Source organism: Otolemur garnettii, unplaced genomic scaffold (genome assembly GCF_000181295.1).
Source record: "Otolemur garnettii isolate 467f Iridium unplaced genomic scaffold, OtoGar3 scaffold00001, whole genome shotgun sequence".
NCBI classification, from domain to species: domain Eukaryota; kingdom Metazoa; phylum Chordata; class Mammalia; order Primates; family Galagidae; genus Otolemur; species Otolemur garnettii.
In genome coordinates this window covers 49,017,281-49,033,376 of record NW_003852396.1, presented here as the reverse complement: position 1 = coordinate 49,033,376, position 16,096 = coordinate 49,017,281, and the positions used below count along the sequence as shown (strand labels likewise).

Sequence of the window (16,096 nt, the reverse complement as noted above, 5' to 3'; positions counted from 1 at the left end):
GACACTAAAATTAAGTTTTAAGAAACAAATTAAATCTACTCTGCCTTACTTTTAGCCATTTTAGAATTTACTTAATCTGTAAAGGTACAGAGCTAGTATTGTCACAAAAGAAAAAGACACAAAACCTTTAGTCTGTAGCGTAAGTGCTATTTGTGGAAGAAAATACTACAAATATAAATATTTAGTTCTGTAGAGCATCCTCTGTCAATATAACCCCTTGTATCAATGATTTTTAATTTTGTATTATTAGAATCAGCACATTCGCAGCAAGAAAACTTTCTGGAAAGCCAGAAAATTATATAAAACTATAGGGTACCCCAAAAGTTGCCCCTAAGGTCACTGCACATAGGGAAAATGGGAAATTGTAACTAAATGTACCTTTATATTCGTTACAAAATTTTACAAAGAAGTGGCCAACACACAGAGAATACTTTGTATGTATTTTGTACTATTTTGTAATAAAGGTTATTTAGCTGCAATTTCCTATTTTCCCTATGTATGGGGACTTTAGAAGCAACTCTTTGGATACCCTGTAATTCTTGTCAATAAGAACTGTGAAAAGATTTGGCACCATACCTCAAACATGTCTAGTTCAATTCAACTTAAAACTTTATTATTATGAAATGAATTTTTACTAAAATACAAATGTCTTTAGTCTGCATTAGATTGTTACTAAAAGTAAGAAAACCTGTTCATCATCAAACTTTAAAATACTCTTAAATGAAGACTTAAGATGCATCTACCTTATGATATCCATTGCCTGGTAAAGTATTTCGGATTGATCAACTCCAAGAACCTTCTTTGCTCCAGCTTTAGCAGCAAACATAGAGAGGATTCCAGTTCCACATCCAACATCCAAAACTACCTGGTATAATAAAAAAAGATGTTATCAAAAAAGTCTTTTATTTTATTTATTAATTTTTTTAAGAGACAGAGTCTCACTTTATTGCCCTCAGTAGAGTGCTGTGGCATCACAGCTCACAGCAACCTCCAACTCTTAGGCTTAGGCGATTCTCTTGCCTCAGCCCCTCAAGCAGCTAGGACTACAGGTGCCCGCCACAAAGCCTGGCTATTTTTTTGTTTCAGTTTGGCAGGGGCCGGGTTTGAACCCGCTACCCTCAGTATATGGGCCTGGCACCCTACCCATTGAGCCACAGGCGCCACCCAAGTCTTTTATTTTAAATTCATTTCTAGATTGTGATTTTCCTGGCTGGGAAAAGATCAAAATAAAAATTTTAAACTTTATTGATGAAATATGTTAATTTCTATTTGAGGAAACTGAAGATATTATTTCTAGGAGTTGTTTTATTAAACTGGTAGTAGGACAGCTGGCCATAGACTGCTGCAGATAAGCCCAAGAATGTTAAATAAGACATTTATATAAAGCACGTAATTTCAATAAACATCTTAATAGAGAATTAATGTTTTTAACTTCCTTATTACACATATGTTCTAATTTAAGCTCAGTAATTCTAAATTTCAACAGGATAGCCTAAACAGAATACAAATGAAAAATGTTTATAAAGGAATCAATGATATAGAGTATCACCATATCCTCTCCATCTCAAATATTAAATATTCAATTCATTTTACAAGTATAATAAAAAGTTAGTGCCCCTAAATTCAATAATCTAAGAATTGAAGTTATAAAACTGATAATTATTGGTGAAAGAAAAGTATTCAGAAGACTCAAGTTTAATAAGATGCTATCAGGGACAGGTAGGGAGTAACATTTTTTTTTTGTTTTTGCAGCTTTTGGCTGAGGCTAGGTTTGAACCTACCACCTTCGGCATATGGGGCCGGTGCCCTACTCCTTTGAGCCACAGGTGCTGCCCAGGAGTAACAATTTCTTAAATCGGGAATTTCTTATGTTGTTTTTTTTTTTGGAATGGTATAGTGAAACCTGCTCTGTTTAGAGTAAAAACAAAAACAAGTCCCCATGGAAACACAATAGGCAACATATTTGTATGTACACTACCCTGCGAAATTACTGAAAACTTGAAACTGTAGCACTTTAAATCTTTCAATTATCAATGGCCTAAAAGCCTACATACTTGGCCCAAAATATGAAACTCTTTCAGTGCCCTCATACCTTAGGTACTGACTGAGCATTACTAAGCGTCAGGCACTGGTCTCAGTGATGGGGTCCAGCAACAAATGAGACCAAGTCCGTGTTCTAGGGGTACATGCAATCTTGTGGGGGAGACAGACATTGAATAAACAGAATATAAAATAACACTGGGTAGTAGTGTTATCAAGAAAAATCAAGCAGAACAGAGGTTGGAGTAGAGGAGAAAGGGCCTACCCTTTTAGAATTTTAGATAAATCTGAGAATACTTCTCTGATAGACTGCAGAGAACTGAATGCAGCACAGAAGTATTACCATGTACAGATGTGGGGGAAGTACTTGTTAGTCATGGAGGATGTTAAATGCCAGGCACAAGATTCCTGGCAAAGCAAGATAACCACAATGGCTAAGCTGGCTGAGAAAGAGGTCACATAAAGATGAGGCAGGGGCCAAATTATCTAGAGCCCTGGATTTTATTCTGAGTCATGGAAAATTACTGTAAGAAAAAGGAAACTAGGATTAATAATATTATTTTGTTTATCAATTATTTTATAATTTTTTTCAGTAGGCAATATATTCATATAATTTAAGTATCAAAAGACACATTTCTTATTTATACTTCAAGAAAACCTTTATGCAAACAATCTAATAATGCATTCTTTCCCATTGTATACAAATAAGAGAATATTATACCCACTGTGCTACACACTTTTTTTGTACTAAACAATGTAACTTAGAGATCTTTCCATATCAATCTATAGAGCTCCTTCCTCTTATATAGCTGTAAAAGATGCCATATTATGGCTATGAAGAGGTTAATGTAACTCCCATTTGGGAATGAAAAGGTTAATGTAACTCCATCTTGGAACTAACTCCCCACTCCCCTCGGGGCAACTTCACCCAGGTGGAATCAGTCTATCAGAAAGAGACTAGCTCCCTCCCCCACACTTCTGGGCAGCCAGTCTGAAAGAGACCCCCCCCCACACTTCTAGGCAAGGTCAATCAGCTCAGAGGGAGCCAGTTTATCAGAAACAGACAAGCAGCCGCCCTCTCTAGAAAGTCTCTAACCAGAAATAGCTCAGCCAATAGCAACCCCGCCCGACAAAACACCCGATGAAATTCCTCTATAAGCTTTAAAAACCTCCGCTTGCATCCCTTGGGGGTTGCCCCTCTTACATTGTAGGGTGGAGTGACCCAGGCATATGCTTGTATTTAAATAAAAAGCACTTCTTTGTTTTTACATGTGTGTATGGTGGTCTCTCAGTGGTGATTTAGGTCCTAACAGCATACTTTAGTGCTCCAGTTCCCTACTGATGAATGTTTAGGTAGTTTCTGCAGAATGTATTCCCAGACGTAGAAATTTTGGATTATTTGTAATTATTTATAACCAAATAGATCTCCATAGGGCCATGCTGCCCAGAAGTTTTTATCATAATTGCTTGGCCTTTCCCACAGTCTGTCATTTTCATACTAATAACTTCCTTTTAGGACATCTATGATTTCATTAATACTAGGATTTTTAATTGTTGTGTTTAAGGCATGGTTCCGACTTTGCTTTTGTTCAAATTGCTAACCAGTTGCCTCAACATCAGGTATTAGTTTGTTTCCTCCACTGATTTGATATGTGAGTTCTAATATTCACTGAAATTTCTGTGCATATTTGGGTCTATTTATGGACTTTAATTTTATTTTGTTAATCCATATACTTGTATTCATGTGTCAGGAATTATTTTATTAGGTGATTATCAAAGTTTTGAGACAGACTAGGATATTGTCCATTATTACATTTCTAGAAACACAGTCAATAGCGTCCTTTCTGATTCACCCATGCAACGTGCTCAGCTTACTGGTTTAGTACGGTGTTTCCTGGTGTTGCTGGGAAGCTTTCATTTGTTTCCTCCCACATGGATTTACATTTCTTGATTTTTGTGTCTATCAAAACTTTCATAATGACCCGTGTATCGAAGCTTTGAAAGTTGTAATATCCACTGTTCTACCCTTACTATGAATATTTTTCCAAAGTGTTTCTAGATAAGTTTCTATGTTTATTTTTTGACACAAAAGAGAGAATCAGCTTGTTGAGACTTAAAAAAGTCTTAGCATAATAGGTGGGCACAGTGGCGTCTAGCACTCAGGGAGGCTGAGGCAGGTAGATAGCTTGAGCTCATGAGTTCAAGACCAGCCTGAGCAAAAGCAAGACCCTGTCTCTACTAAAAATAGAAAAACTGAGGCAAGAAGATCTCTTGAGCCCATGAGTTGGAGGTTGCTGTGAGCTCTAATGCCAGAGCACTCTACCCAGGGCAATGGCTTGAGACTCTGTCTCATAAAAGTCTTAGCACTTTTATGGGAGCTGAACTAAAATTAATTTAAGGAAAATGAGTTTTCACATTCAAGAATGGTACGACTTATTTAAACTTGTTTCAAGTATGTTTCACGTCCTTTAGCTGTTTAAATCTTTTTACATACAAGTCCTACACATTACTAGTTCTTTATTCCTGCATATTTTATCTTCTGTATTATTTACTATTTTTTTTTTGAGACAGAATCTCCCTTTATTGCTGTTGGTAAAGTGCCATGGCATCATAGTTCACAGCAACCTTAAAGTCTTAGGGCTCAAGCAATCCTCTTGCCTCAGTTTTTTTTTTTTTTTTAATTTTTATTTTTAGTACAAACAGGGCCTAACTCTTGCTCAGGCTCGCCTTGAACTCCTGTGCCCAAGGGATCAGCCTGCCTCAGCCTCCCAGAGTGTTAGGATTATAGGTGTGAGCCACTGAGCCCAGCCAGCAGCCTGGATTTCACTGAAGAAATAGTTGTGCTGCCTATCCTTCATCAGGTGGTTTTATAGTGGGAATGTGACTATTCTTACACAGGTAGCCTGCCTGGGAAGTCAGTATGTATTTTAATATTATTACTTTTACAAACATTAAGAATTTTCTTTTGTGAGGCAATCTAAATTGCAAACAAAAAAATTTAAATTCCAAATATACTAATGAAAACAACAAGAAACCAGTATAATATATAGCATACATATATATGCATGGGTTATAGTACATCAGTTTGAAATACTATATGGCAGAAATAGAACAGAACACAATAAAATTGAAATAGAATAGAGAAATAAAATAGAAAAATACATACAACACAACCATATGTGATAAGTTCCCAGAAACAGAAATTGAAATAAAATATTTATAAAATTAAAAAATTAAAAGTAAAAGGTCAGTGTTCAATCTAGAAGTCTGATAATACCGTGTTTCCCTGAAAATAAGACACTGTCTTATATTTATTTTTTCTCAAGAAGATACCCTAGGGCTTATTTTCAGGGGATGCCTTCCTCTCTGTACTGAAATGCATCACTAGGTCTTATTACGGGGGTAGGGCTTATATTAAACAAATGCATAGAAATCCTGCTAGGGCTTACTTTTGGGGTAGGTCTTATTTTCGGGGAAACATGGTAGTACATTGGCAATGGTGTTTGGGAAGATCAGCACTCAAATACGTACATAGAAACTGGTAGAAACACTGGTAACACTACACAGGTTATACCCTTTTGAACTAGGAAGTTCATTGCTAGATAATCTTATAATTGCACTTTCATATAAAGATTTTTAATATTTTATATTTTCGTATGAAACATTATTCTTAACATGAAAAATTGAAACTGAGAAAAACATTCTTATACTAGATATATGAACAATTAAAAGAATGTTAATGAAAAGATATTCAACATCACTAATCACTAGGGAAATGCACATCAGAACTATAAGGAAATATTGTTTCATACCAATTAGGATGGCTACCATCAAACAACCAGAAAATAATAAGTGTTGGTGAGGTTGCAGAGAAAATGAACTTTTGTGGAATGTAAAAAGGTGTATCTTCTGCGGAAAACAGAACAGCAGTTCCTTAAGGAATTACAAATGGGATTATTGTATAACTCAGCAATTCCATCTCTGGGTATATACCAAAAAATCTTAAAAGCAGGGTCTTGAAGAGATATTTGTACATCTATGTTAATGGCAGCAAAATTCATAATAGCTAAAATGTGTAGGTAACCTAAAGTGCCCACAGACAGATTAACAGATAAGCAAAATGCGGCACATAAATATATATGAATATTATTCAGCCTTAAAAATGAAATTCTCGGCTCGGCGCCTGTGGCTCAAGAAGCTAAGGCACCAGCCACGTACACCTAAGGTGGCAGGTTCGAATCCAGCCTGGGCTCACCAAACAATGATAGCTGCAACCAAAAAATAGCCAGGCATTGTGGTGGGCGCCTGTGGTCCCAGCTACTTGGAAGGCAGAGGCAGGAAACTCGCTTGAACCCAGGAGTTGGAGGTTGCTGTGAGCTGTGATGCCACAGTACTCTACCCAGGGGGACAGGCTTGAGGCTCTGTCTCAAAAAAAAAAAAAAAGAAATTCTCATATTTGATAAAAGATGGATTAACTTTGGGGACATTAAGCTAAGTGCCACAAGCTGTCACAAAAAGACCAATATGGTTAGCCCCTCCATATCCCTGGGTTCCATATCCATGGATTCAACCAACTGCCATTCAAAAAATTCAGAAAAAAGAAAATGTTATCTATAGAGACCATGTACAAATTTCTTTCTCTTGTCATTATTTCCTATATAACTACTTATGTAGCATTTACACTGTATTAGGTATTGTAAGTAATCTGGAGATGATTTAAAGTATATAGGAGGATGTACACAGGATACATGCAAATACTACATAATTTTATATAAAGGACTTGAGCATCCTTGGGTTTTGGTATCCACAGGGAGTCTTAGAACCAATCCCCTATCCCCACAGATACTGACGGATGATTGTACTGTATGACTCCACTTATCTGAAGAACTTAGAGTAATGAAAATCACCAGGATACAAGGGAGAATAGTGACTGTCAGGGCTTGAGGAAGGGGGCAATGGGGACTTACAGTTTAACAGGCTTTGTTTGAGTTTTATACGATGAAAAAAGCTCCAGAGAGGTGGCACCCATAGCTCAGAGGGTAGGGCATCAGCCACATACACGGAGGCTGGCAGGTCTGAACCCAGCCTGGGCCAGCTATAATCAACAATGACAACTGCAAACAAAAAATAGCCAGGCATTGTGGTGGGCACCTGTAGTCCCAGCTACCTGGTAGGCCGAGGCAAGAGAATCACTTAAGCCCAAGAGTTTGAGTTTGAGGTTGCTGTGAGCTATGACATCATAGCACTCTACTGAGGGTGACATAGTCCAAAAAAAAGAAAAAAATCCGTCCAAAAAAAAGAAAAGAAATGAAAAAAGCTCCAGAGACACAAGGTAGTGATGGTTTCAAGACATTATGAACCACTGATCTATACACTTAAAAATGGTGAAGATGGGTAGTGCCTATGGCTCAAAAAAATAGGGTGATGGCCCCATATGCTGGAGGTGGTAGGTTCAAAACCAGCCCCAGCCAAAAACTGCAAAAAATAAAATGGTTAAGATAGAAAATTTTATGTTGTGTGTTTTTTTTTTTTTTGGCAGTTTTTGGCCGGGGCTGGGTTTGAACATGCCACCTGTGGCATATGGGGCCAGCAACCTACTCCTTTGAGCCACAGGTGCTGCCCTGTTATGTGTATTTTACAACAATAATAAAAAGAATATTATCCAGGAAAAAATGCTGAGTGAAGAAGGTACAGTACATAAGGACTTATATAATGTACTCCAATCAGAGTGGTTTTTGGTAAGACTACATACATACATACACAAAGTACATAAAAATGCATGTATGTGGGTATACATAAGTATATACATACATATATTTATGTAATACTTATTTAATCCTCATTTTGCAAATGAGGAAAGCAAACTTCAAAGAGAGAAAGAAACAGGTTCAACTTGGGTCATACAGAGGGTAAAATTTACAGCCAGCATTCAAACATAGGTTGATCTGCTTCCAAAGTCCATATATTAATTATATTTAATAGATGTTAAATATTTATTTGATCTAGCTCAGAATGACGTGGATCAGGTAGGAAGATAAATTAAACCTGACAGAATAAAAATCAAAGAGAAACAAAGAGGAAAAAATAGAATAAGCTAGCATTTTATACAATAATGAAGAAATTTAGTTCCCTTTTTTAAAAAAAAGGTAAATTAACTGTAACTGTAAACAATAACCAAAAGCATAAATAAGGCACCTAACTGGGAATTTCCTCAATGAACTACAAACAGAAATTAATTATGAGTGGGTGGTAACACGATTAAAACCACCCAAAGTTAAATTAATCTGAGAAACCATATGGCCTCCACAGGAGTTTTGTGAATTAAAACAATATTAAAAACGGAAAGAAGGAAAAGAGGCAGGGAAGGTGGGACATGGAGACAGGGAAGGAACACATTTTTAACACAACCACTCTTTTGTAAAATACATTTCTTTTCTGCACACTACATAACGTGTTATAGAAGCAAGTATGTGATACGAACTTTATCTCATGGAAATAAAAGCAAACAAAAAATGGTGATATATTTAGCAAAGATTATAACATTTCATACATTTTAAAAAGAATTATATTTAAATAATTTCATGTTCATATCTGTCATGACACAAATAATACGACACTTACAGAGGGTACTAAAAAATGTATGCACATTTTAAGGAGGAGACGATATTAAAATTGTAATACTCGAGTCACATCTGACTTCTCCAATTACAAGAGGTGCTCAATGTGACTTCTATTATCTCGTGTTATTGGTAAATATTGTGATATATTGAGCATCACAATTTTTTTTTTTTTGAGACAGAGTCTCGCTCTGTCATCCTGGGTACAGTGCCATGGCATCATAGCTTACAGCAAACTCAAACTATTGAGTTCAAGAGATCCTCTTGCCTCAGTCTTTCTATTTTTAGTAGAGACAAGGTCTCACTCTTGCTGAGGTTGGTCTTGAACTCTGAACTCAAGGGATCTACCTGCCTTGGTCTCCCAGAGAGTATCACAATTTTAATAGTTTTTTTCCTTTCATAAAATGTATTTTTGGCACCCACCGTATATGAAAAATTGTGTGATCAAACATGTAACTAATAAAGCTCATCCTAATTTCTTACTCATTCTATATTAATGCTCAAAGTGCAGTGGCACAGACTTAAGGGCACCAGACTTGGAGTAAAAAGACACATTTTTTTTTTTTTTTAGTTGAATTGGGGCAAGTCAATTATCCTGCTGAAGTTTCTTCATGTCTAAAATAAAGATAAATACTTGGTCCGTCAAGGTAAAGGTGTATCATATAGTGACAATGAGGCATGTTTGAATAAATCTCATCTAGATATATGGTATTCCATTTTCTAATAGTGTAAAGTATCAGAAATCATTTGAAACTATAAAAGTTTTCGATTATTTTTGTTATGTCCTAAATGTGATTTAAGAAGGTAAAAAATCAACATGTATAAGGTTTTATATTACAGTGTATTTTTGAAAAACCATAAAACGCCAAGTAAAATTCATTATACATTGATAAAGACCAAGTTCCAAGGAAAAATACTCCCAATTCATTAATAAGCCCTTTTTTGACTCTGATAGATTCAACCTTGGTAAGAGAAGTTACACATAACAAAATAATTACATGTTAAGTATTAAATATTTTCCATGGTCATACTTTGCCTGAAAAATGTATAAAATACACAAAATTTTTATAATACTGTACAATTAAAAAAATAGAAGCAAACAGTGATTCTGCATAGGTCTGTGTACTCAGTAAGAACTGTTACATGTACAAAGAAATACAAATACTTAATTTCTTGATGATCTTATGAAGACTAATATTTGAGCGTTTTCATTATTTTCTTATCTATCACAAAGACAAAAGTTCTATTTAGTAGCATACTGAAAGAGAACCTTCTAACTTACTTCCTGAACAAATTCCCCTAGTATTCATATTGCAAAGTTCTAAGAGAAGATGGCTCAAAGAAAGACAATGATGGTGCTTTTATAAACAAAAATCACAACATTCGAGGGATTAAAAAAAATACTTTATAGGTGAAGCCTAAGACATTCACCACTTCTTCAAAATTATTGTATATAATTGGTTCCTCACTAGTAGTGATTAGTGATTCCCATGCATAATTCCTATAAAACATATTAAGGAAAAAATAAAATAAAAATTTGGGCATAATACAACTGGAAATACAAAGCAACATTATTAATAGTAACACAATTTGCTTCACTGGAAATAGTGGTGCTTAAGACTTCCAGCACTTGAGAACAAATACAAGAAGTATAAAAAAATTCTTAAGTCTCCACTGCAATTAACATGCAAAAAGCATACAAAAAAGCTAAAAAGCCTACAAAGCACTGATACCTGCAATTTTGAAAACAAAATGATTTGTCTACGGTGGGAATCAGCAAAAACAAACATGTACACAATTATAAATCTTTCATGATCAACAATGCTTTGGTTGAAAGATATCAGAGCACCATATGAATTTCAGTCTATTTCTGTTTAATTCAGTTAACTCACAAGCGAAACACTGCTCTCAGGCAAGAGGTAGAAAAATGAAAAGCCATTCGAGATTATGTTCCAAACAATATAAAAACCAGAAAAAGGAATTTTCAAAGTATGTAGGTTGTTACTACTGTAATATCACGCAAAGCCCACGAAATATCCTCAGAGAAGTACCTTTCAAAACAGGTGGAAGGGAAGTTTAAAAACCTGGTATGTTGTCAATACGTGTTCTTAAGTAAAAAGAGAAAAAAGTCCCAAGCAAAAATGGCAGAAGTCCTAATATTCTTTACTAAATTAATAGACCAACCCCAATAAGGAGAAACAATCAGAAAACCTGAACTTTTAAATAATTATGCCAATGTACAGAGGGAAGAAAAGGAGTGAAGAAGAAAAAAGAAAAAAATTCATAAGTAAAGGGAGACAAAACAACTGACCCAAATTTCAAACACACAATGACGTGCACACACACAATGACGTGTACACATACAGGGTACATGATCATTTTTTAATATTAAGCATGTTTAATATTAAAATATAAAGTATCTCATAAGAGGAAAACCAATATATTATAAGCATATAAAATAAATTCTACCTTATATTTAAGCTTACTCATTATTAAATTCTTCTTAAAATTATTCATTTTTATTTGCTCAACACAAACTAGCACGATCATTCAAAGTATGCTTTGATAAAGGGCGTATCTGATACGTACAAAATTCTCAGGAATCACTGTAAATCGAAAACAAGGTATAAGCAAAATTATTTGAACAAGCAAAATTTCACTAAGGTACATCACTGTAACTAGTGGCTTTCAATTTTAAACAAGAACACACTGAACGCCAGCAACAATCAGCATTTCTGTTATCAGGATGCTGCACCACAGAGCAGGATCATAAAAGTCCTCCATGAAATAAAGCCAGAATACGTCACCTCAATTGTTATCACAGTGATGACCCTCCAGAGGATTGTTACTGCCCCCCAAACAAGAAATGTACAATTCTGTAGCCTATGCTACTCACCTTATCTTTAAAGATATGTGGATTTTGGTATATAAAATCTCGGTAGCTTTCTGTTCGTACTTTGTCCTAGAGTAAAGAGAGGAAAATACTGCGTTTACAGGACAGTCTGAACAAATAAGTATTTTTTGGAAGCTATTTGCTATTTTATCATACGTTGCTAGTTTCCACAGCTACTTTTTTACCTGGAAAACCAAGGTTATTTTTTTTTTCCCTAAAAGAAAACAGTGAAGAATCAAAATAGCAATGACATACAAAGAAAATCTTTAAGAACATCACTGAATGTCAAATATGGTCTACGTTCTCAAAAATATATCCATTTTCCTCTTTATATGCATTACCAGCATAAGACTTCAAGTGATAACTAATTAAAGTGAACAGAAGACAAACGTCATGTTTTCTCCTTTAAATAGGGTGTGGAATCTAGAGCCTGACTCCCTGGTACCTCAAAATAAGAAAAAGAAAAAAATCAGATAAATGTAAAAGTTGCAGTTACATCTAAGAAATGAAGCTAAACTGAGTATTTTCTAAGAAAGCCAATGATCGGCACCATCTGATTTATAATTCTGCTGTTGCTAAAAATTTCTGTACTAGGAAATGATGCTTAAAAACCTGCAAGCCTAAAGTAAATCATTTCAGCCCTGCAGCCCACATTATGAGACGCCTACACACTGGAGGCTCACGTGACCTGTGACCAAGGCAGGAATTCAACTCTAACATTTATGTTGGTTCATGAACAAAGCTGATTCCTTAAGGTGAGACACATACGGACTGCAAATTAAGCAGCGAATGGCTCTGTTGCCAAGTAAGTAAAATATGATTATGATTAAGAAAAGAAATACCACAGAATGAGAATTCTTGTTTTGGAATTCCTAGTAGGTACAAAAGAACCCAGCTACACCAAGTGCTATAATATCCAAATATTATACAAACCATACACCCTAAAACATGTTTATACCAATATTAGGATTTTTTTTAAAGTCTATAAAGGAGATCTTATATTAAAAAGCAAGTCATTTTACTTAATTACTGGACCTCCAAAGGCTAATACCCATAATACCATGTTTTCTGATTATTATTTCTAACTGCTTTACAAAGAAGTTTAAAAATCAGGTGTATTAAATCTTCCCCTGAAAATTATTTGAAGAATTACTAAGAGAGACAAGTAAATTTGGATATTCTAATTTTCAAACTGTCTTTTTGAAAAATCATGCTATTTTGTACACTTTTACCATTTATGCTCCTCTTATGCTACAAGCAGAGATTTTCTGCTGAAACAACAAACCTACAAAGGGTGAACATCCATCAGAAAGGCAGTCACTAGAAAGCTCTCACCCATCACGCTGCCTCACCACTGCTTCACCTTAAATCAACAGGATCCCTACTGATGTCCTAACTCCACGCACTACTGCTCGAGTGAAATACCATTGTTCATTCTGGCTCTTTCAATATATTCATCCGTTTTTGTTCATATGCTACAACCCTGATGTAATGAAATCCCAAGTATACCATACACAGGAGCTTGTGTCTAAGGAGAGCTTCAATTTACTAACTGAATTTTTGAAAGAAAAATCCAGTGAGCATGAAAATGCAAGCAAACAGGAGACCAGCCTTCATAACCGTTTTAAAAAATGTATTCTAACAGAAGGTAACACTTTAATGCCAAACAAGGTAATAAACAGAAATTATCTTTCATACCACCTATTAAAACTAAGAAAACACAAAAATAACAGAATATTTTTAATTCATAGGCTCATGAAAGTGACAGAAAGAATGAGCTGGCTGCAGACATAATCAGGAAAATGCAGTAAAGAAAAATTACTGAAATTTCAATTTATTAAATGGTACTACGATTTGTGACATATGCACAGCAGAGTGAATAATGTTTCTCTTGAAAACAAATAGAGAGTGATTCATTTCAGACACATAATATTAATCAACAAACTGACTCTTCTTTGAAAAGATAAAGTTGTAAGAATCTTGAAGTTTCATGTAATCTATTCCTCTATCAATCATATCTCTGAAATTTAAAAAAGGCATCTTCATCTTATCTCCATAAATAAGATCACAAACTACTTATATTTAAAAGTACAATCAGCCAGGCGCTGTGGCTCATGCCACTCTGGGTAGACTGCCTGAGCTCAAGACCAGCCTGAGCCACAGAAAACCCTGTCTCTAAAACTAGCCAGGTGTTGTGGTAGGTGCCTGTAGTCCCAGCTACTTGGGAGGCTGAGGCAACAGAATCGCTTGAGCCCAAGAGTTTGAGGTTGCTGTGAGCTATGACGCTACAGCACTCTACAAAGGTAACAAAGTAAGACTCTGTCTCAAAATGAAATAAAATAAAATAGAAGTACAATTAAGCTGGGTGTGGTGGCTTGGGCCTATAATCCTAGCACTCGGGGAGGTCAAGACAGAAGATCCCTTGAGGTCAGGAATTTGAGACCAGCTTGAGCAAAGTGAGACCCCTCATTTCTACTAAAAATAGAAAAATTAGCCAGGCGTGGTGGTCAGTGCCTGTAGTCCAAGCTACTTGAGAGCCTGAGGCAGGGGGATTACTTGAGCCCAGAGTTTGAGGTTGCTGCAAGCTACACTGAGGCCATGGGACTCTAGCCTGGGCAACACAGCAAGACAGTCTCAAAAAATAAACAATCAAAACTTAACAAAATAATGTCACTAAAATATATGAAACTAAGCAATAAAATATTTAAATCATACTATGTGAAAGGCAGGACAATTCTAAGCATAAAGGTGCTAAAAATAAAATTTCTCAATTTATTTTAATTTTTATAAAATTTATCAATTTTATTTATAAAAATTAGGCAAGATTCTGACAGTAGCATACCTTAAACAATTTATATGCGCTAAGAATTGTTCTAATAAAAAATAAGAAATAAAGCTCAAGGCACGCTTTCACATTCATCCACAGCACAATACAAAATCAACACATGGTTCTTTTTGAATCAAACATATCTACCTTTCCTATAAATACTTACGTCGTCTCCAAGAGGAAGTAATTATACTGCACAACAACAAAGGGAAACTACAGTGCAGAGAATGATATTAATAAGGACAGTAAATGAATCTCTACAAGGAAAAAGATGGCCCTGGAAACTATGAGCTGGAACTTCCTAAATCTGTATGTAAACCACAAGGAGTTACAGATAGAAGATCACGTATGAAATCCTTTAATTACTGACATACAGCTAAAAAGTGTCCACAACAGAGATGAGTAAATAATGAGCATTCAAACCACATTTCTCTGACGACTGTACAGCAACACTCGTATTTACTGGGAGTTTCAGTAACATTTAGCCTGTCTGAGCAAAGTCCAACACAATTTCTACACCAAGAGTATTAAAAGTTCACACCATTTAAATTGATGGGGTGACTTAAAATGATAAACATGAAATTATATTAACTTCCTTAAGGAAAATATTCCAGACATTAGTTTAACAAAGAAAGTGAAGTCAATTTTTTAAGACAAATTCGCTATGGACTTAAAAATAACTTATTACTTATAAGAAGATATCTTTTATTTATAACACTATCCCATTACCCAAGTGACAATAAAAAGCACAACCAACTATGACATGTTGGTATAATGACATGACACTGCTTTAAAAGATCCCACGTAAGTACAATTATTACCCATCAGCAAACTTCCACTCTGTGATCTTGCTGACTCGACAAAATATACGCATGTTACTAAATATCTCTAGTTAATTTAACTGTGTCTGTTTCAGGGAGACTTACTGTTAGGGGCTCTATAAAATAAATCAATCTTTGGAGAACAGATTTAGGAAGGGATTTTTTTGTTTGTTGGTTTTAAGAAAAGGTAATGGTGGAATCAAAAATTCACAGGGATAAGCATCTAAAATTCTCAATTTTTATATTCCAACATTTATTTTACTTTAGGTGTCTTTAGTGTCACTGAATTAAAAACTGTATTTCGTGTATTTTAACATATGTAGTATAATACTCAATAAAATACAGCATGTATTATTTCCAGGTACAGTTAAAAATTGACTTCTATTTTATATGGACGTTACCATTAGAAAAATTAAATCCAGCCAGATTTAAATATAATCAAAAGTTACTTAATGACAGGGACACTTTCTGAGAAATGTGTCAGGCAATTCTGTCACTGTGTGAACATTATAAAGTATACCTATACAAATCTATATAGTATAGCCCACCATATACCTACACTATATGGTACACCTGTCATTCCTAGCCTACAAACGGGTACAGCATGTCATGGTACTGAATACTGTAAGCAGCTATACCACAATAGTAAATATCTGTGTATCTAAACAAACCCAAACAGAGAAAAGGTACAGTAGAAATATGGTATTACACCATCACATACGCAGTCTACAGGTGACCAAAACATTATGTGGTACATGACTCTACCTAATTTGACCAATTTAGGAAATACTCATATATAGCAATGATTTCAAATGTGAAAAAGTTATGTCGTAACAATTATGAGAATTATCTGTAACTAAACTTTATGCCAAAGAATTATTGTTTGCCCAAACAAAAA

General features: G+C 35.0%; 1 protein-coding gene across 2 annotated transcripts in view; it reads right to left on the bottom strand.

Moving 5' to 3' along the window:
• PRMT3 (protein arginine methyltransferase 3) overlaps window positions 1–16,096 on the bottom strand; it is a 115,919-nt gene that overhangs the window by 86,919 nt on the left and 12,904 nt on the right. For both annotated transcript variants that reach the window (XM_003781176.3, XM_023519449.1), the window contains exons 8-9: window positions 11,554–11,619; window positions 744–865 (exon numbers count right to left, since the gene is read on the bottom strand). In XM_003781176.3, coding sequence (XP_003781224.1) covers window positions 744–865; window positions 11,554–11,619 — 188 coding nt within the window. The remainder of the gene's footprint in view (window positions 1–743; window positions 866–11,553; window positions 11,620–16,096) is intronic.